We start from the raw sequence: 19,246 nt of genomic DNA, 5'->3' as shown, positions 1-19,246 counted from the left end.
GGTTCAAAATTATGTTTTTTGGATCTTTGAGTCCAGAGATTACAGAAATTGTGGGAATGGTCTTGAATCCAGAGACAGCCTCCTTAGACCACATAGTGGATCGGGCACACATGGCTTGACTGTACCGGGCTAAAAACAATGATTTCACAGCACACAGTGAACGGGACAAGGCAACCAGCCTATCAGAGGAAAATAAAAAACATGTGAGGCATTTGATGCACGCAGGCCCACAGTGCAGAAAACAAAAAGCACCCATGGATTACCAACATAATTACATACACGGGTGGTCAAATAACAATTACACGAGACAATGGCACGCAGACCAGGAGCGATCGCAGCATGCAGGGACGCGTATTTGCGAGAATCGCAACGTGTGGAGACCACGAGCAAAGTCAGACCAGTGCTCAATTCCACGGCACACAGACCGAGAGCGTTCGCAGCGTGCAGAGACGCGTATTTGCGACAATCGCCACGGGTGGAAGCAAAGAGCAGGACCATATCTTCACCCAATGCAGCGGCACACAGCCGGCCAAAATTACCCACACAGATGGCGAGATAACAATTACGGTCGACAGTGGCACATAGAGAATGGGCGGCCACGACACACAAAGACACATAATCGCGAGAATCATGGCGCATATAGGCCAAGAGCAGAATCACGCCGATTCCCCATTCCACGATACACAAGGGGCACACATGGCTTGGCTGTAACAAAGAGGGTGACATGGGCACGTGATAAATCGCTCACACTGGTTGAGAGGAAAATGACAGGGAAAGAGGTGTCCGCTGATCTGAAAAAAAAATCACACCCCTTCGAAAAAATCAAGCAGGCTGGAGGTTACAAACAGAACCAGGAGGGGAACCATGATTGTGGAAAACTAAATGCGTCATGCACCCACTTTGATGTGGTAGGGAACGCGAGAGTCGCTCCCGTGGTGAACCCACCTATTGAACAAGGAAAATTAACCATGAAGCGTGATCTAACAGGAAATGATAACCAACAGGATCGGGAGGAGGAACATGCTTGTTTGGTAAATGGAAACGCGATCAATTGTGTCGCAACATTGCGTGAGAGTACAGTAAAAGTGCCAGGGAAACGCGTTACGGAGACAAAAATCCATGATGGATTGGGGAATGTGTGGAAATCCAGCACACGCAAAAACATGGAATCGAATCGAGGCACGGAATCGGATCGTGGTACGGAGTCAGCAAATCTGCACATGGCTGCGGAGAAGGCAAATGACCCCAACAGTCGAGCACGGAAACTCGTGTTGTGTACTAATCCTGGTGGCGTACGACATGGCTTCACGCCACATAAACCCACAGGGAAGGCGAGGGATAAAAAAAATTACCGATACGAACCAAGGAACCGTGCTCATTTGGCTAAAGCCGTACCGACGATGAACCAAAACGACGATGTGATGATGTTGCATGGAAAGGTCACAGGTTACTCGAAAATACCTGGTCATGAGAAAAATTATTCTGTACTTTTGACCAAACGTGGCAGTAAGGTTGCCAATAACTTGGTAAACATTAAACAAAGAGATGCCAGGAGGGAAACGGTGTACCACCGGGCTCGAAACCGCTATCCAGTGTTTCCCAGGAACTGAAACAAAAATCAAAGCAATAATTGATAACAACCGATGTAACATGTTGCCTTTATTTTTTTTTTCCTGTTCTTTTATTTTTTATTTCAAATGTAATCATGCTGTGACACGTACGCGCGCGTTGTAAGGAAAAATCACAAACTGGAAGACAGTCGATGGTTCATGGTGGAAAAAGGCATTTTTCTTTAATATTAAAAATAACCGGTGGCAGACCACCGATCATTTTTAAAAGGGTGTAATGTTGTATACGGCCCTTTTTCTAATTAATATCCATAAGAATATTTACGGATGCATACACAGATTTCTTTTTCCTTTCTTTCATGACAAACAATATATATATTTTTTTATAATGAATCAAACCCGTAAGCCAGAAACACGAAAAACCAGGTGTCGGTCATAAACAGGCCATATAGAGATATAAAGAAATAATAAAACTCTCAAGGCGAGGATGTAACAGCTATCGGCGAAAATCTCCAGATGAACAAGAGTTTGATGGGCCCCTTAGGAAAGGTCCCTCCGAGGTCAGAACACCAAGAGAGCAGACACCAGACGCCAACAGGGTAAATCGTATACATATTCTTTTCCTTATTTTCCAGTAAAACAACAAAAAAATTAAAAGGCAACAACAAGAATAAGATAAAATTAGCGATCCTAACGCTCACTCCAATTAAGAACAGGCCACCAGACACATCAGTTAATTATTATCCAATGATTAATTCGCTATCAAATGATTTTCACCTTTAATACTTTTACTGTTAAAACAAAGCTTGGAGCAAGAATACCGAGTCACATCAAAGGTTATCGAGAAGGAATGAGACAACGGGCAAACTTGCGAAAGAGTTTAAACAATATTCCAAGCAACCCCGACCACATTTGTCTCTCTCACAGCGCGGAGAAGCAGGAATTACACCTTATCACAAGGGGCCATCTGGAAAAGCCAGCCGGGTTTGATTAGGAGACACACCCACCCCACACACGGCAACCAGGCAAAGAAAGTTTTAAAGGAAATTGCAAAATAATATTAATAATAACAATGTGTTAACCTTACACGACATTCCATTATAGAACCTTACAGAACCAAGGGATATGCATTCCAACAATCAAGAAATGGACCTCTTAAACTCAGGATGATAATTATTTTTCTTTTTAATAATTCCATCATAACAATTCGAACCTCGGTAAAACCGAGAGGTGTCGGGAGGACGTAGTTACAAACACGAGTCTTGGCGAACATGGGACCAAATGGTATTTGAGAAATATAAGTCAAAGTATAAAGAGGTGCTCCCGGCCACCTTTGTCTTTCCCTGCAGCACGTGATAAAATGCATACGCTCAGAAGAGCATCTTCACTTGGAAATAAATCAAATACTATGAATCACAAGCAGGATCATAACTGTGTATGATGAGATACCAACTGTGATGTGAAATGTTAAACTTTAAAAAATCTTAACCATTTCTTTGTGCGTCGGAACGCGAACGGAAAAGGGGGGGGGGGGAACCCGCCCCTCTCTCTGGGTGGAGGGATCAGACAACCAGACGCCACTGAGATGAATCGAGGTGTCTGTTGTCTTGATGTTTATGGCTTGAGGAAAGACCCGAACAGGACCGTGTCATAAATGACACACACACAAACATATACACTGACACACGAACCCCCCCACCACCGACACACGAACCCCCCCCCACCGACATACGATCAGATCAAAGATAGCTCCGCCTCGTGAGGGGGAGCCGAGAAGGAGAGAGATTTTTGGCATAAAAAGGAGCCGTTTCAGCATTGAAATCAACTCATCAGCCCTCGGGGCCAACTCATCAGCCCTCGGGGGCAGCTCAACAGAAGAAGACTCATCTCAACTCAGCTCAACAGAAGAAGACTGATCTCAACTCAGCTCAACAGAAGAAGACTCATCTCTACTCATCTCAGCAGAAGACCCGCTCAACTCATCTCAGCAGAAGAGCAGCCATCACCGACGCCGGAGACGTCTCTACAACTCGCCGAATTGGCGACCCGCTGCCGCTGTTAGCGGCCAGCGCCACCACGAGCGAATCGTGAGCCTGCAATCTACAACCGCCGACGACGGAGCACCAGCGCGCCGCTGCGGGCGTGCTTCTAACACCGTCTACCAGACGGTCATCTCAGCTACAACAACGCATCTACTCGTTCACCAACGTCCGTCGAGTCCGAACCAACTACTGAAAGAAGAATCAACTGATACGTATGATACACTGCCCCCCACTAAACACAAACCAGACGTCTGCTTGACGCAAAGAATCGATTCCGAACATTTGCCTACTCTTTCACCACTCACACCATTCAACACACACACACGGGTCATTAACAAAGCCTAAAAACCTCAAGCCATTGAACCATCCGTGATTGTGGAAACATCGCAACGACCGAGTGAATAATCCATCGTTTTTAAGAGTGTTCATAATTTTTCTCTGTAATATTGTGCTGGGGCTGTACTTCTAACCGCATAAATTACCAACTGACCCATTAACAAGGATTAATTCTTGGCACCTCACCACGGAGCGCCGCTCGCGGGGATAGAGAGCGGGTTCAACCGGTTCCCTGTCAGGGGTCTGGCCACAATTAATTAAAAGATTGGCCCGAGATAAGGATATCAAAAGGAAACATCGCCACCCATTGAGTCGCGTTGAGAAGTTGATTAGAAATACTTGAGTCGTTCGTTAATATTGTCTTTCTGCATAATCTTGCTGGTATCCACGAATGAAATAACGAATTGAAACGCATAGTTGTGCCTCCAAGAATAATACTGGTTGTAGTGCCCCTGTCAACGAGTAGCGTTGCATAATAATCAGTCATCCTATTGTGAACAACGTGACAATAATTGCATTAAGGGCCGCGCATGATCAATGACCGAATGCTGTGTTGTGTGACAATTCAAGTAACGAAGCATTGTGGCCATCGAGTGGTGTTGATAAGGCAATTCGAAGTATTTCAGTCGAACGCTTTAAATTCATAATCGTTATGAATCAATGAACGAACATCAACGTGGTACTGTGCTGACGATTTCAAGCATAATAACTTCGCATATCAGGATGTATTAAGGATTGGATACGAATCAAAGACCAAGTGCTGTGTTGTGTAACAATTCAAGCATACGAGTTTGCATATTATAAAGTTAAGGTTTGATAGAATAGTTCGCATGTTTTTAATCTCTCTCTCAACAACCGATCGATTGCGTTACGCGTCGGGAATTAACCACAGGTGCCGCTATCGAGGTGAAACAACGCAATCGTGATGGTATCATGTTAACGCTGTGTTGAAATTCCAAAATCCCGAGATTGAGTTTTCATATTATCCAAAAATTAAAGTTAGCTAGAAATAAAATTGATTAAAGCAGAAGGTTTGTGTGTGATTCTTCCTGAAATTCTGCATAATATTGTTCTGCGTATGAGATCTGAATCCTGGGGACCTATCATAAGCACACTATCACCATACATAATCCATAACACGCATAATTCGTAATGTTCAATCGAGAGTAATCGTATCTTTATCGATAATACGGAATTAAAGAGCAGAGTCGAATCGACTCTCTCTCATTCACGCTCACAACGCCTGCGTCACTGCATACGATTAATTGCGTCATTCCAATTCATAACACAATCCTAGTCACCGAGGCTCGACCTGATAATCCATAACGACCAGCATTATCATAACCACGCCCACTCGCATTAATTAATACGATTACCTCTCGAATCAGCATAATTTATGCGCATAATTACACTGATTAACATAATTTCGGATAAATTATGCAAATCTCAAATTTCATTTAATTTTCATTATTTTCATCAATTTCCATAACACCTATATATACAACAACCACCCTTTCCTGAAACCGCATTGGGGCTCCGCAAGCCTTTCCTCAGCGTGCCTGGCAAGGCGATGTTGAATAATCCTTGCCAGGACCTTTCCCAGCACACTGACGAGTGAGATGCCCCTGTAGTTGTTACAGTCTGTGCGGTCCCCCTTCTTAAAGAGGGGGACCACCAGGGCATCCTTCCAATCCTGCGGAACCCGTCCAGTGGTCCAGGCTGTTGTTATGATGTCATAAAGGGCAGTTTGTGCACAAACGCCACCCTCTCTCAGCATTTTGCTTGGGAGATCATCTCTACCCGCTGCCTTTCCTGGTCTCAGACTCCGGAACGCCTTCAGTACTTCCTCAACAGATGGCACTTTAGCCAGCCACTCACAGGGGGTGACTTAGAAATAGGTTTTACCCTTTTAACTGGCACAAAAACTGACACCTTTATTCAAGGCATCGTGTTTGCAATAACCACAACACAAGCAGTCAAAATGCAAACAAAAGAGATGCTGTTTAATGGCACTCCGCTCCAGTGCAACGGGGGGGGGGGGGGGGGTGGGGGGGGGTCGATGGTGCTCGCAGAGAATCCGAGGAAAGAACTGTCAAGGGAACGCATCGAGTTAATTTTACAGCGGACAGAGAGAGTAGTGCGAGCATCCAACGCACCGTTATCAGTGGCAAATTAAAAGATTTCGGGTTTAGTAACATCTACCAGAGCCGATGTGTTTCGAAGAAAAAACATTGAACAAAAAACAAAGATAAACAGCCCCTTACTCGGCGGGCAATCGGTTTTTTGTTTCCGCACCGCACAGCAAAATGCTAATTGTCTTGCAACACAAACAAAACGAGGAGGAGGGGCTTTAATTCAATGGCACCGGGGCACTGCCGTGGCAGCTAACGTTTGCCCGAGCCGAGCCACAAGTCCCCTCCGATGCTAACCGACAGCGGATACGTTGGAGGCGTGCGATCCTCGCCTGGCGGGGTGCATCCCCCAAGCGGCGACGTACAATTAGGCACCAACAATAAAACAACATCCGTCAGCCTCGAGTTGAGTGATCTGCACGCGGACACGCTCCCGCAACGAGCGAGCGAGCGAGGGGCTCCGTCGGTCAAACGTGGACCCGCCGCCCACCGGCCGGCAGTGGCGAGGACGTGGCAATCTCCTCCTACTCCTCCTCCTCGCTGCTGGCGTCGCCGGCTGCTCCGCTCTACGGATGATGCGACGGTGAAGGAGACAGACGGCGGTGGCACAAAACACAAAACACAGCAGAGAGAGACAGCTTCAACCACAAACACCGCAAGAGAGACAGCTTCAACCACAACACCGCGAGAGAGACAGCTTCAACCACAACCACCGCAGATAGACAGCTTCAATCACAACACAAACACCGCAAGAGAGACAGCTTCAACCACAACACCGCGAGAGAGACAGCTTCAACCACAACCACCGCAGATAGACAGCTTCAACCACAACACAAACACCGCAAGAGAGAGACAGCTTCAACCACAACACCGCAAGAGAGATAGCTTCAACCACAACACAAACACCGCAAGAGAGAGACAGCTTCAACCACAACACAAACACCGCAAGAGAGACAGCTTCAACCACAACACCGCAAGAGAGACAGCTTCAACCACAACACAATCACCGCAGAGAGACAGCTTCAACCCAACACTGCAAGAGAGACAGCTTCAACCACAACCACCGGAGATAGACAGCTTCAACCACAACACAAACACCGCAAGAGAGACAGCTTTAACCATAACACCGCAAGAGAGACAGCTTCAACCACAACACAAACACCGCAAGAGAGACAGCTTTAACCACAACACCGCAAGAGAGACAGCTTCAACCACAACACAAACACCGCAAGAGAGACAGCTTTAACCACGACACAAACCCTACCACCCACCATGATCATCATCATGCTGCTGCTGCTTCTGCTGGTTTAGTGACGACCTAAACGCGATGTTACAGGTTAACGCCGTCACCGTGACGACGATCTGACGACGACGTAACCGGCATCGTCACGGGTCGACGCCGTTACCGTGACGATGGCGTCACCAGGCAGGGCGTCCTCCTCCCCGACGACGGCGCTCTTCGCGGCGAACCGCGGTTCGTCGGTGACGTCCACGGTCACCACGGTAACGGCGCTCGGCGAGGTCGCCGCCCCTCCGGCGTCGTCGCCGTCGCTGGCGGCGGCGGCCCACACCGTCAGGTAGTGGTGGCGGCGCTTGTCGTAGTCCAGGGCCCTCGCCACGACGCTTATGACGCCTGGGGCAACACGGCACACACAGCACGCACGCACACAGCGCACACAGCACGCACGCACACAGCACACACACACACACAGCACACACACAGCACACACACAGCACGCACTCACACAGCACGCACACAGCACGCACGCAGCATGCACACAGCACACACACAGCACACACACAAAACGCACCTCTGCGTGATTCTATGGGAGACAGAGACCCAAGAGGGCCGCCGTCTGTGCCCCGTGCCGCGTCTCTCACCGAGCCTCCGGTCGATCCCGAACGCCCCGAGCTCGTTGCCGCTGGCGATGCCGTAGCTCGGCGCGCCCGCCCCGCCGAAGGTGGCCGCCACGGTGACGACCGTGGTGCCCGGCGCCGCGTCCTCCGGCACGGTGACGCGGTAAGCCGGCCGCCGGAACGCCGGGGTGGCGACGTAATCGTCGTCACGGAGGGACACGGAAATCGCCGCGGTGGCGGAAGGCGCCGAGCCCCCCCCCCCGGCGCGGGCGAGCACCGTGAGGTTGTAGAGGGCACGGCGCTCCAGCGGACGCTTGACGACGATGAGGCCCGAACGGACGTCGATGGCGAAGCGGTAGCCGGCCGAGTCCAGCAGAAAGTGAGTCACCCTGCGGCGGCGGCCTAAAACACACAACAACCGCCATTCGCCACTAAGTGGCGGTGGCGTCACCACGGCACTTGTGCCAGGCAATGTGCACCTTGAGGCAGTCAAGTGAAGTGTCGAACGCCCGCTGGCAGGAGGTCACGGGGCAGACCCAGGTGCCACGGGTCGACTGACTGAGATGACCGAGATGACTGGCTGAAGCACCACCTGTACCGCCTACTGTGCCAACTTGCTGTGCTTTAGCCACCCGGCGCTCCGCTCGTTGTTGTGAGCGTCGCTCCTCCGCCCTCCGTTGTTGTTGGAGGGCGACTGCCTCCAACTGCCCAGTAGCGTCCTTCACGAGCCTCCTCCACAGAGGCCGATCTCGAGACCGCTGGTACCGGTCATCGGCAAGTCCACTCAGCTCCACGTCCTCCTGTACCACGTCACTCCATCTCTTCTCTAGCCCGTGCCGCGCCCGTTTAGCCCCCTCGATCCGGCCGAACAAAAGCTGTTTCGGCATGCGGTGGCTGGGCATGCAGGCCACATGACCCAGCCAACGCAGCCTTGCCTGCTGGAGGAGCTCACCGATGGGAATGTGTCCAGATCGCCAAAGCTAAAGATCCCACGTGTAGCCTCAGACTTTTGGGGCAAGTGCTGTCAGCGAGTAGCACCTATAAAGGCCGGCACTGTGGCACTCGAGTGGGTGGTTGGCCAGCACCACGCCCGGCCGCCTTTGCCTCCCTACTGGCGATGTTTACACACCGCACCAGGTACTCATTTGAGGCTGAGTCGACCTAGGGGAGGCCCGGGACCGGTTTAGATAATCGTCACTGGTGTTGGCCGTGAGCGGGAATCGAACCCCGGTCACCGGGTTCGTAGCGCGGCGTAGCGCTAACCGCTACACCACCGCTCCCCATAATGTACACACTCACGTGTGTGTGTGTACGTCATCGTCGTCATTGTCATCATCTTCGTCGTCATCGTCAACTTCGTCGTCACCGTACCCAGTTCGGAGTCGACGGCGCGCGCGCTCGTCACCGCCGTCCCCACGCCGGCGTGGCGCCAACGCAGGGCGACGGCACGGGGGGGCGACCCCGCGAGGAAGCGCGGGGCCGAGTCGTCCATGTCCTCCACCCTCACGAGGACCTCCGCCCGGCAGGAGCGGCCGCCCCGGTCGTTCGCGACCACGGTGAGCGCGTGGACCGGGGCGGCCTCGTGGTCCAGCGGCGCCCGCGTAAAGAGCTTCCCTACGCGGGGCCACGCCGACAAGAGATGTTAACTACCTCGCCTGGTATGCAGGAGGTCGTGGGTTCAATCCCTACCCCGACGACGCCTGCTGCTGTAAATTTGGAGTTTGCGTCTCTCTCATCATCATCACCACGATGGCTAGATGTTAAGTACCTCGCCTGGTACGCAGGAGGTCGTGGGTTCCATCCCGATGTTGTATATAGGCCCTTTTTCCATCTTAATATTAACAAGTAATTTTCCCATACATATAGATGCATATTTCTATTGTTTTTTTTTATATAATGAATAAAAACAACACCAACCCAGGCCCTCAGCATGGTATGTGGAGGTCATGGAAAAGCCATTTACCATGACCTACTGACATGATTTTGACAGTTACAAACTCCCAGGGTCAAGGGAACAGACAGAGTGCAGAGCAGCGAATTGCAAGAGACTGACGTAAACACAAAGCCAGGGTCACTGAGAGTTTGTGCTAGCCGCAGACAGCCAAGCCAAACAGCCAACCATTTATCCTGCATTACTATTAAAGTAACGTACAGTTCGAAATTCAACAACAGGAATAGGCTAAATTATCGACCCTCACGCTCACTCCAATTGGCAACCAGACCACAAGCTATATCATGGAACCATCACCCATCTATTAATTCAATATGAAATGTTATTTCCATATTTTAATCATTTCTATACAACTTGACCCGAAGCATATGACAATAAGAATTTTCCTAAGTCTAAATGAATTCTCTAACCTCCAGACATAATAAGTAGAGTTAATATAAGGTTAGAGAGGAAAAAACAAGCGCACAGCAAAACTGCAAACGTAAGCTAAAGAGCCTGGAAAACCCAAGGGCGGGGGGAAGAGATGCTTGGAATGGCAGCGTGTCAGCCAAGACACCAGGCAAAGTTAAGTAAAAAAAAAATCACAATACAAAATTTCATACATAACATTAATGCTAACGCTGTTCACCGTAAACTATACTCCGCTTACACAACTTTGTTAAACATAAACTACATGACTTAAGTGATGTTAAACCCAGGGTCAGAGAGAGAAAGAGATCCCGGCCGTCTTTGTCTCCCAGCAGCGCGGGGTAGGAGTGTGCATACGCTCGGGAAAACACCTTCCCTTGACATGAGTCAAATACCACAATGGAAAGCTGACACAGACCTTGGGTTACATACAGAATCATGGCTGCGGGTGGTGCGATACCAAACTGTGAGGGATAAGTGTTAACTTTAGACCTTAACCATTCCTTTGTGTGTCGGGAATATGACATGCAGGGAGGGAAGCTTGCCCTCCCTCTCGCACCGGCAGACAGAGAGACGCCTTCGAGACGGTTTGTAACATGTTTGTTTTACTTTTGGTGGTTTATAGAAAGAGGACAACATATGGCGCAGACAAGGACACACATACGGATGGACACACATACGGACACGCATACGGACACGCGCTCCAGACCATGACACACCGCTAAATCAAAAGAAGCCCCACCTGGTGGGGAGGAGCCAACAGGAAGGATTTTGGCATAAAAGAGGACACTGCAGCATTGAAACCTCAGTTCGGGGGAACTCATCAACGGAGCTCCTCAACGGAGCTCCTCAGCTCCTCAGCTCACCAGCAAGGAGATCATCACCTCAACTGAGTTCGTCCGACGAGGCTACATGGTGCGAGTCAGCATCATCAAAAGTAGTAATGCAACGAACGTGCATCGCCAGCGCCGATTGCGCAACCGGTGTCAACACTCTACAACACCACCGAGCACGCTGCGAGCAAGCTGCGTGCGCCATCTACCGACCGAGTTCCACAACTGCAACAGCGTGTCAACTGGTCGACCTACGCCAACCTATTTTTCGATTTAAAGCTTTCGTGACTGCAAGGATTCATCTTCTTTGGTTCTTTCGGTAAAGTCACGTAGAATGAGAATAAAATAATAAATTAATAAAATAACACAATAAAATTCTCACGACGTTTTGGCCACAACACAAGTGGCCTTCTACATTGCAGGGGTCACAAAAAAGATCCAGGTCCGATTCAACACAGTACATAAAATCCGTGATCTGGTTCCATCTGTAAAAGATGCAGTTCCAGACATACAGTACCCGGGCGTTTACAAACTAAAGTGCCTCTGTGGTAGTAGCTACATTAGAGAAACCAAACGACATATCTTGGACCGCATCCGGGAACATAAAGCAGACTTGTAACAGGGTAGAACGAACTCCTTTGCCGTGGCTGATCACTGTTATAATTCAGTGGGCTCACATGACATTGACTTCTCCAAGACGGAGGTTCTTTGCAAACCAACCGGCTACCATGAGAGATTCGTTCATGAGGCAATTGACATATACAAGCACAGAGACAATTTCAACCGAGAAGATGGATTCTGGCTTAGTAACCATTGGAAAGATGTTTTAAACCATTTCGGTTCTTAATTAATTGTATTTTACGATGACCTTGACCGCAGCTCTTTCGCTGGCATTGACTCTTAATACCTCTCACACCACGGTTAATGGTATGATTTACAACATGGAGTATAACAGCGCCTCGCAGCTGTCTCTCTCCCCCTTCTCCGTTTCGACCATGGATGAACTCGTCCGTCTGAACGGGGCACGTAGTTATCCGTGGTGCTGAAGTTGAGGGTAAGAATCCACCCATTTTTTCGCCATATAGCATTGTGATATATAACGACTTATTTCGATTTAAAGCTTTCGTGACGGCAAGGATTCATCTTCTTTGGTTCTTTCGGTAAAGTCACGTAGAATGAGAATAAAATAATAAATTGATAAAATAAAATAACACAATGAAATTCTCACGACGTTTAGGCCACAACACAAGCGGCCTTCATCAGGTGAAGGGACGAGACTGTCTGGAGGACAGTGCTGGAGCGAACAAAGCCACGCTCAGATCGCGACCTTTAAGCTGTGTGAAAAGAAACAAAGCGCCTTGAGAAAGGAATTAGCATAAAATTTAGCATTTAAATAGCTGAGTGATTAGCTTAACTGGTCACAGAAATGGCTATTTTAAAGTCAAAGCATACACATCCACAGAGGCACCCCTTGACAAAGGAATTAGCATAGAATTTAGCTTTGAAATAGCTCAGTGATTAGCTTGTGACTGGTCACAGAAATGGCTATGTTAAATTCAAAGCATACACATTCACAGAGGCACCTAGTACAAATCAAACAGGAGAATTTAGCATTGAAATAACTAGGAGAATTAAGCATTGAAATAACTGAGTGATTAGCTTGTGACTGGTCAGAGAAACGGCTATGTTAAAGTCACAGCCTTCACATCTGAGCTATTCACAGTAACTGGGTATACACTACACTATATAATGAATACTATATAGTAAACCAATAAAAAAACTAAAATATAAATTACCTCAATGTTATCAATAAACTCTATATATTCTCCAATCAGCTAAGCTACCATATCACAATGCTATATGGCGAAAAAAATGGGTGGATTCTTACCCTGAACTTTAGCACCACGGATAGCTACGAGCCCGTTCAGACGGACGAGTTCATCCATGGTCGGAACGAATTAATTAATCTCCCGTGAGAAGCACGTCCCGCCGCACACCAAGCCATCTCTTAATTATACAACATCGCTGATGAATCTATGAACGTATATTCGTGCCTTTAGGAATGGAAATAACTTTTTGATTGTCTTTCGTATGAATACCGTCGCATAATCTTAAGGACTTTATTCATATTTTCTATACGCTCGTGTTATGCTGTATAAGAATTAATAGCTCCGATACCAAAAGGGAAACAATGGATAAGAATTGCCTGCAAGAATTGCTTATGGAACTATAAATGAATGCAGGACGGTGTGGGCTATATATATAAGTTCAAATATATGAACTTGCATATTATAAGTGAAGGTTTTTGGTTCGAATATTATATGCATGTTTTAAATTTCTATCTCTACAATGGCTCGCGTCATGCGGGGAAAGGAATCCATGTGCCATTGTCAAAGTGAAATCATACAGATGTTGATGATACTGTATTGATACAGTGTTAAAAATTCCGAGATTGAGAGTCACATACTATATTAGAGTTAAGGTTTAATTAGAAAATAAATTGATTAATGCAGAAGTGGTCGTGTGATTCTTTTCTATAATTTTTGCATAAGGACTGTATCCTGCGACAAGATATGAACTTGGGGACCTAAAATATAAACACACTAATTCACTCAGTAAACGTTAAAGCGAGAATAATTGCATTACACTGATCGATAATACGAATTTAGACAACGAAGCCGAGTTGACACTAGCATAACAGCATACGATTGATTGCATTATCCAGATTGATAACCCCACCTCGTCTACGAGGCGGGGGCTGATTATCATAAAGGCTGTCATTAACATAACCACACCCACTCGCATAAACTAACACAATAATCTCTCAAATTAGCATAATTTATATGCATAATTAACATAATTTCGGATACATTATGCAAATTAAAAAATTTCACACACCACATATACAACACCGGCCCCGACGATGTCTGCTGCTGTATATTTGGAGTTTGCGTCTCTCTCATCATCATCACCACGATGGTTAGGAGATGTTGACTACCTCGCCTGGTACGCAGGAGGTCGTGGGTTCCATCCCGACCCCGACGATGCCTGCTGCTGTATATTTGGAGTTTGCGTCTCTCAACATCTCATGGCCACTGTGGTGATGATAACTACCTCGCCTGGTACGCAGGAGGTCGTGGGTTCCATCCCGACCCCGACCCCGGCTGTAAATTTTGAGTTTGTGTCTCTCTCATCATCATCACCACGGTTGCCATGAGATGTTGACTACCACGCCTGGTACGCAGGAGGTCGTGGGTTCGATCCCGACCCTAACGACTATGAGAGAGGGGTGTGAGAGGAGTGTGACTATGCGAGTGACAGGATAAGTGTTACCGCTGACGAGGTGCAAGCGGAAGGGCGTTGCTCCGGCGTCGTGCAGCGAGTATCTGACGGTGCCGTTAGGGCCGAGGTCGGAGTCACGGGCGGAAACGCTCAGCATGAAGAATCCTGGCGCGACATCCTCCAGCACGGTGACGTTGTACCACAGCTGGGGGGGCACCGTGGGGCACAGCAGTAGTATGGTAGTAGTGGTGGTGGTAGTCGTGGTAGTAGTGGTGGTGGTATTAGTGTTTGTAGTGGTGTTGGTATTAGTGGTGAGGTCACGTATTAGTGGTGACGTCACCACCACTTAGTGGCGAATGGCGGTGGTCGTTATAGTGTGTGGGTCTGTGCGGCGAGTCTACGGCCACCGGTACCTTGTCACACACGGGGTCATTGTCATTGACGTCCAGCACAATGACGACCACGACGACCGTCCTCGCGTAGGTGCAGTCCGTGGCTGTCACCTGCAAGATGTGGTACTCCTTCTCCTCGCGGTCGAGCGGCCGCTCCAGGCGCAGCGTCCACTCGCCCCCCATGTTGACGGGGCCGAGGGAGAAGTGGCCCAGCGGGTCGCCGCCTGCGGTGGGTAGGACGCGGTCGGCGATCGCCGTCGTGACGGACAGGGAGTTTTAATTTCTCTCTCACGATGACGATTGCTTGTGTTGCGATCGAAACGTCATGATATTTTATTATTATAATTTTTTAATTTACCGAAAGACCCAAAGAATGTGACCGAGAGTTTGACGACGAGAGTCGGTTTAACGTGGGGGGTCTCCGCAGCCAACTGTAAATGTAGCGGTGGGTTCACTCTCCAACGCAACGTGTGTCGTGCTGTACCGGTATACTACACTATACACTACTAACTACTATACACTACCCGTCAGGTGGTACGTAAGCCGCAGGTGTTCCGACGTGGCGTCCGCGTCGTCCGCCCGGATGACGGCCAACGCCAGGCCGGGCTCCGCGTCCTCCGGCACGCGGACGTAGATCACCGAGTCCAAGAACCGCGGGGGGCGGTCGTTGGCGTAGCCCGTGGCGAAGATCACCTCGGCGGGGGGCGCCCTCCCTAAGATGCGCCCGCTCGCGTCGGCGTCCATGGCCCGCCGCAAGACCACCGGGGTCCCTGCCTCTGAGTTTTCGGGGATCTCCATCGCGTACTTGGGCCACTCGAAGGCGGGCAGCAAGTCGACCGCCACCGTGGCTACGCTGACGAACGTTCCGTCCGTGACCGAGACCCGGAAGCGGTAGAGGGCGGGCAGCTGCCATCGCAGGTAGGTCTCGGCAAGGTAAGGTAAAAGGTAAAAACAACGAGCCTACCTTTACCCAACCTTTTACCTTACCACAATACAATCACTCTACCCTACCTTTTACCCTTCAGCAGGTAAGGTAAAAGGTTAAAAGCAACGAGCCTACCTTTACCCTACCTTTTACCCTTACCCCATACAAATTACCCGATTACAGGGTAGTAATTACTGGGGTACTACACATGAAAAAGGTTTAAAACAGGTAAATGCTAGGTAGAGCGCTTTTATCATATAGAATATTCTCGATTATTCCAATTTTACACGCTTTCTATTAACTCACTCTGTTGTTGTCATTGTTGTAGCCTCAAATCTTTTAACTCAATTTTAACCTACTTCCCAATGTGGTTTCGACTGCAAACTTGGTATACTTATGTCATACTGATGACAATACTATATACTATCATTAAAAATAAAATAAAATATTTTTAAACATTATTTTTTATATGTTGTGTTTCGGCTTGGGTCTAATTGCCCACTGTCAACTGACGTTGGCTGTAATTGGCCACGGCCCCTTACGTTGTGGCAAGCTTCGGGGCCACTTCCTGGAGTTCTTACATTACTTCTACGGTACATTTCATAACAGCGTGCTTTAAAAAAGTTTAAAAAAAATATGACTTATTCAATGAAGGCCACGGACTGCGCCACGGAGCTTTTAGCAGTAAACAAGGCACCGTATTTACCGGGTAATACTTCGCTCTATCTTTACCCTATCGGGTAATTCTTCCGAGCTACCTTTAAACTACCTTACCCCTTGGCATGTCGACACCTTTAGCCTTTACCATTTTACCCGGTAAAAAAGGTAAATTACCTTACCTTGCCGAGGCCTAATCGCAGGCTGTCGCCGATGACGGAGACGACGCCTGTCTCGACGTCGATCGCGAAGCTGGTCTCGATGTCGCGATATGATTCACGAATGTCGTCCCTGGAGGGGGAGACGATGGCGTATCGGAGCCGGTGGGCGTCCGACGCGTCGGCGTCAAACGCCCTCGGCGCGGCCACGAAGTGCCCGGCCAAGACCAGCCGGTTCACGGACGCCTCGTACAGCGGCCGCTCGAACACCGGGGCGTTGTCGTTCTCGTCCTCGACGGTGACGGTCACCGGAACGTAGGCGGCGAGGGGAGGGGAGCCGCCGTCCGTCGCCCGCACCGAGAAACGATGAAGCCGGCTTCGCTCGTGATCCAGGGGCGCCGTTGTCACGACCAGCCCGCCGTCCGGGTCCACGTGGAATCCCTCGCCGCCCTTCTCCCCGTCGTCCACGATCTCGTAGCGGAGCGCCCGGTTGGAGCCCGAGTCGGCGTCGGCGGCTCTCGCCTGGACGACGGAGGTCCCCGGGGGCGCGAATTCGGACAGCGTGGCGGCGTAAGCGCCCCGCGCGAAGAGCGGCCGGTTGTCGTTGACGTCCCCGACGACGACGTCCAGGCTCGTGTCGGCGTACAGGCCCGTCGCCGGGGATGCGGCCCGCACCGCGAGGCGGTAGTTGGCCCGCGTCTCGCGGTCCAGAGGGCCGACGACGCTCACGACGCCCGTGCCGAAGTCGACGGAGAACTGCTCGAAGGGGTCGCCGTCGACGATGGAGAAAACGAGAGGCGGGCCCCCCGGAGCCGTCGCGTGGACGTGAGCGATCGGCGCGGGCGGCACGACGTCCTCGGGCACCCACGCGACGTGGGAGAGGCTCTCGAACGCCGGCGCGTCCTCGTCGAGCACCGTGACCATGGCGTCGACCGCGGACGACAGCGGAGGAACCCCGCAGTCCGTCGCCACCACGGTCACGACGAAGTCCTCGCCCGATGCGTCCGGGGCGAAGCTCCTCCTTAGCGAGACGTTGCCGCCGGAGTGATCGACGACGAAGCGGCCATCGTGGTCGTCCCTCAAGGAGTACCTCACCCTGGCGTTCTCGCCGACGTCCCGGTCGAGGGCCGCCACGGTGAGCACGGCGCTCCCTGGAGCCGCCGCCGCCCTGACGACGGCGCGGTACGGCAGGCCGACGAACGCCGGGGCGTTGTCGTTGACGTCTTCGACGTCCACCTCGACCAAGGTGCGAGCGACGCTCGGGCCGCCCCTCACCTCCACCAGCAGCTCGTAGCGATCGCGCTCCTCCCTGTCGAACGCGACGCCGGCCGTCTCCAGGATGCCCGCCGTCGGCCTCATCCGGAACGTGCCGCTCGGGTCGAGCAAGCCGAAGACGAGCGGCTCGTTGAGATCTCCACCCGTCGCGACGACCACGGCGACCGCGGCGATCGCCGTGCTGTTCTCGGGGATGCGCGCCGAGTACTTTGGCGGAACCCGCAGCCTGCCGCCGACCGCCCGCACGGAGACCTTCACCCGCGCGGCGCTCGAGAACCTCCCGTCGGACACCTCGACCCGCAGGTAATAGCCGGCGGCGAGGAGGGAGGCGTTCCGTACCGCGACGTCCCCGGTGCGCGTGTCTACGGCGAACGCGTCGCCGACGTTTCCCGAGGCGACGCGGTAGGTCAACACGGCGCCGACGTCCGGGTCAGAGGCCGCCAGGGTCAGCAGGCGGACGCCGGCGCGGGTCGGCACGATCAGCGTCGTCTCGTACGCGGCCGTCGAGAACGCCGGCGGGCAGTCGTTGGCGTCCAGCACGGCGACGGTCACCTCGGCCGGTGTCTTGGCGGACATCTTCGGGCTGCCGCCGTCCGACGCGGTCACCCGGAAGCGGAACTCGGCCGTCGTCTCGCGGTCGAGGGCCCCGGCCATCCTGACGGCCCCCGTGCGTGGGTCGACGGAGAAGTACTTTCTGGCTTCGCGCTCGACGATCCGATAGGCGACCGTCGCGCGCCCCTCGCCGTCGTCCGCGTCGGCGGCTCGTATGACGAGCGGGACGCCGTCGGGGTCCAGCACCGGGGTCCCCGCCACCGCCTCCTCGCCGACGGCCCCGCGGTAGCGCGGGCGATCGAAGACGGGCGCGTTGTCGTTTTCGTCGAGCACGCGGATCGACACCGACGCGTCCGCCGAGAGGCTCGCCGCGTCCGTGGCCCGCACCGTCAGCCGGTACGACAGCGTCCGCTCGCGGTCCAGCGGCCGTTTGGTGGCGACGACCCCGGACGTCGGGTGGATGTCGAAGGCGCCTTCGGGATCGCCCTCCCGTATTTCGTAGGTGACCGTCGACCGGCCGGAGGCGCTCACTGCGAGCACGAAGCTCCCGGGCACGGCGCCTTCGGTGACCTCCGCCGAGCCGTCGACGCCGACGGGGGCGAATTTGGGGGGAACGCCGTACGCGTTGACGACGATGCGGACGGTGGCGACCGTGGAGCGTTGCGGGCGCCCGTGGTCCTCCGCCCTCACCATCAGCTCGTAGCTCTCCACCGCAGAACCGTTCAGCTTCCGCGCCACAGAGACGACACCCAGCGTGTGGTGGACGGCGAAGGAATTCCCCACGTTTCCTGTCGGGGGAATTCGGAGGGCGTCTTGAATCGTCGTCGTCGGACGAGCGCCAGTTCACGTCGTCAAAACTGAAAGGAGCTGTTGAGGAC

General features: G+C 51.5%; 1 protein-coding gene across 3 annotated transcripts in view; it reads right to left on the bottom strand.

Annotated features, from left to right (window-relative positions):
• Positions 1 to 2,143: 2,143 nt before the first annotated feature.
• Positions 2,144 to 19,246, bottom strand: part of LOC142921552 (protocadherin Fat 3-like) — a 51,837-nt gene continuing 34,734 nt past the window's right edge. Inside the window, exons 11-18 of one of the 3 annotated variants that reach the window (XM_076062957.1) lie at positions 16,566 to 19,156; positions 15,326 to 15,725; positions 14,823 to 15,025; positions 14,461 to 14,614; positions 9,307 to 9,549; positions 7,890 to 8,337; positions 7,485 to 7,711; positions 2,144 to 6,644 (exon numbers count right to left, since the gene is read on the bottom strand). In XM_076062957.1, coding sequence (XP_075919072.1) covers positions 7,498 to 7,711; positions 7,890 to 8,337; positions 9,307 to 9,549; positions 14,461 to 14,614; positions 14,823 to 15,025; positions 15,326 to 15,725; positions 16,566 to 19,156 — 4,253 coding nt within the window. In that variant the 3' untranslated portion in view covers positions 2,144 to 6,644; positions 7,485 to 7,497. The remainder of the gene's footprint in view (positions 6,645 to 7,484; positions 7,712 to 7,889; positions 8,338 to 9,306; positions 9,550 to 14,460; positions 14,615 to 14,822; positions 15,026 to 15,325; positions 15,726 to 16,565; positions 19,157 to 19,246) is intronic. The other 2 variants (XM_076062958.1, XM_076062959.1) reach the window with 2 other exon arrangements.

This window comes from Petromyzon marinus, unplaced genomic scaffold (genome assembly GCF_048934315.1).
Source record: "Petromyzon marinus isolate PM22_M1 ecotype Great Lakes invasive population unplaced genomic scaffold, UKy_Petmar_22M1.pri1.0 PM_G_Scaffold_82, whole genome shotgun sequence".
In the NCBI taxonomy this organism is placed as follows: domain Eukaryota; kingdom Metazoa; phylum Chordata; class Hyperoartia; order Petromyzontiformes; family Petromyzontidae; genus Petromyzon; species Petromyzon marinus.
Note: the sequence above shows the minus strand (reverse complement) of the source record. Positions and strands in the feature narration are given on the sequence as shown.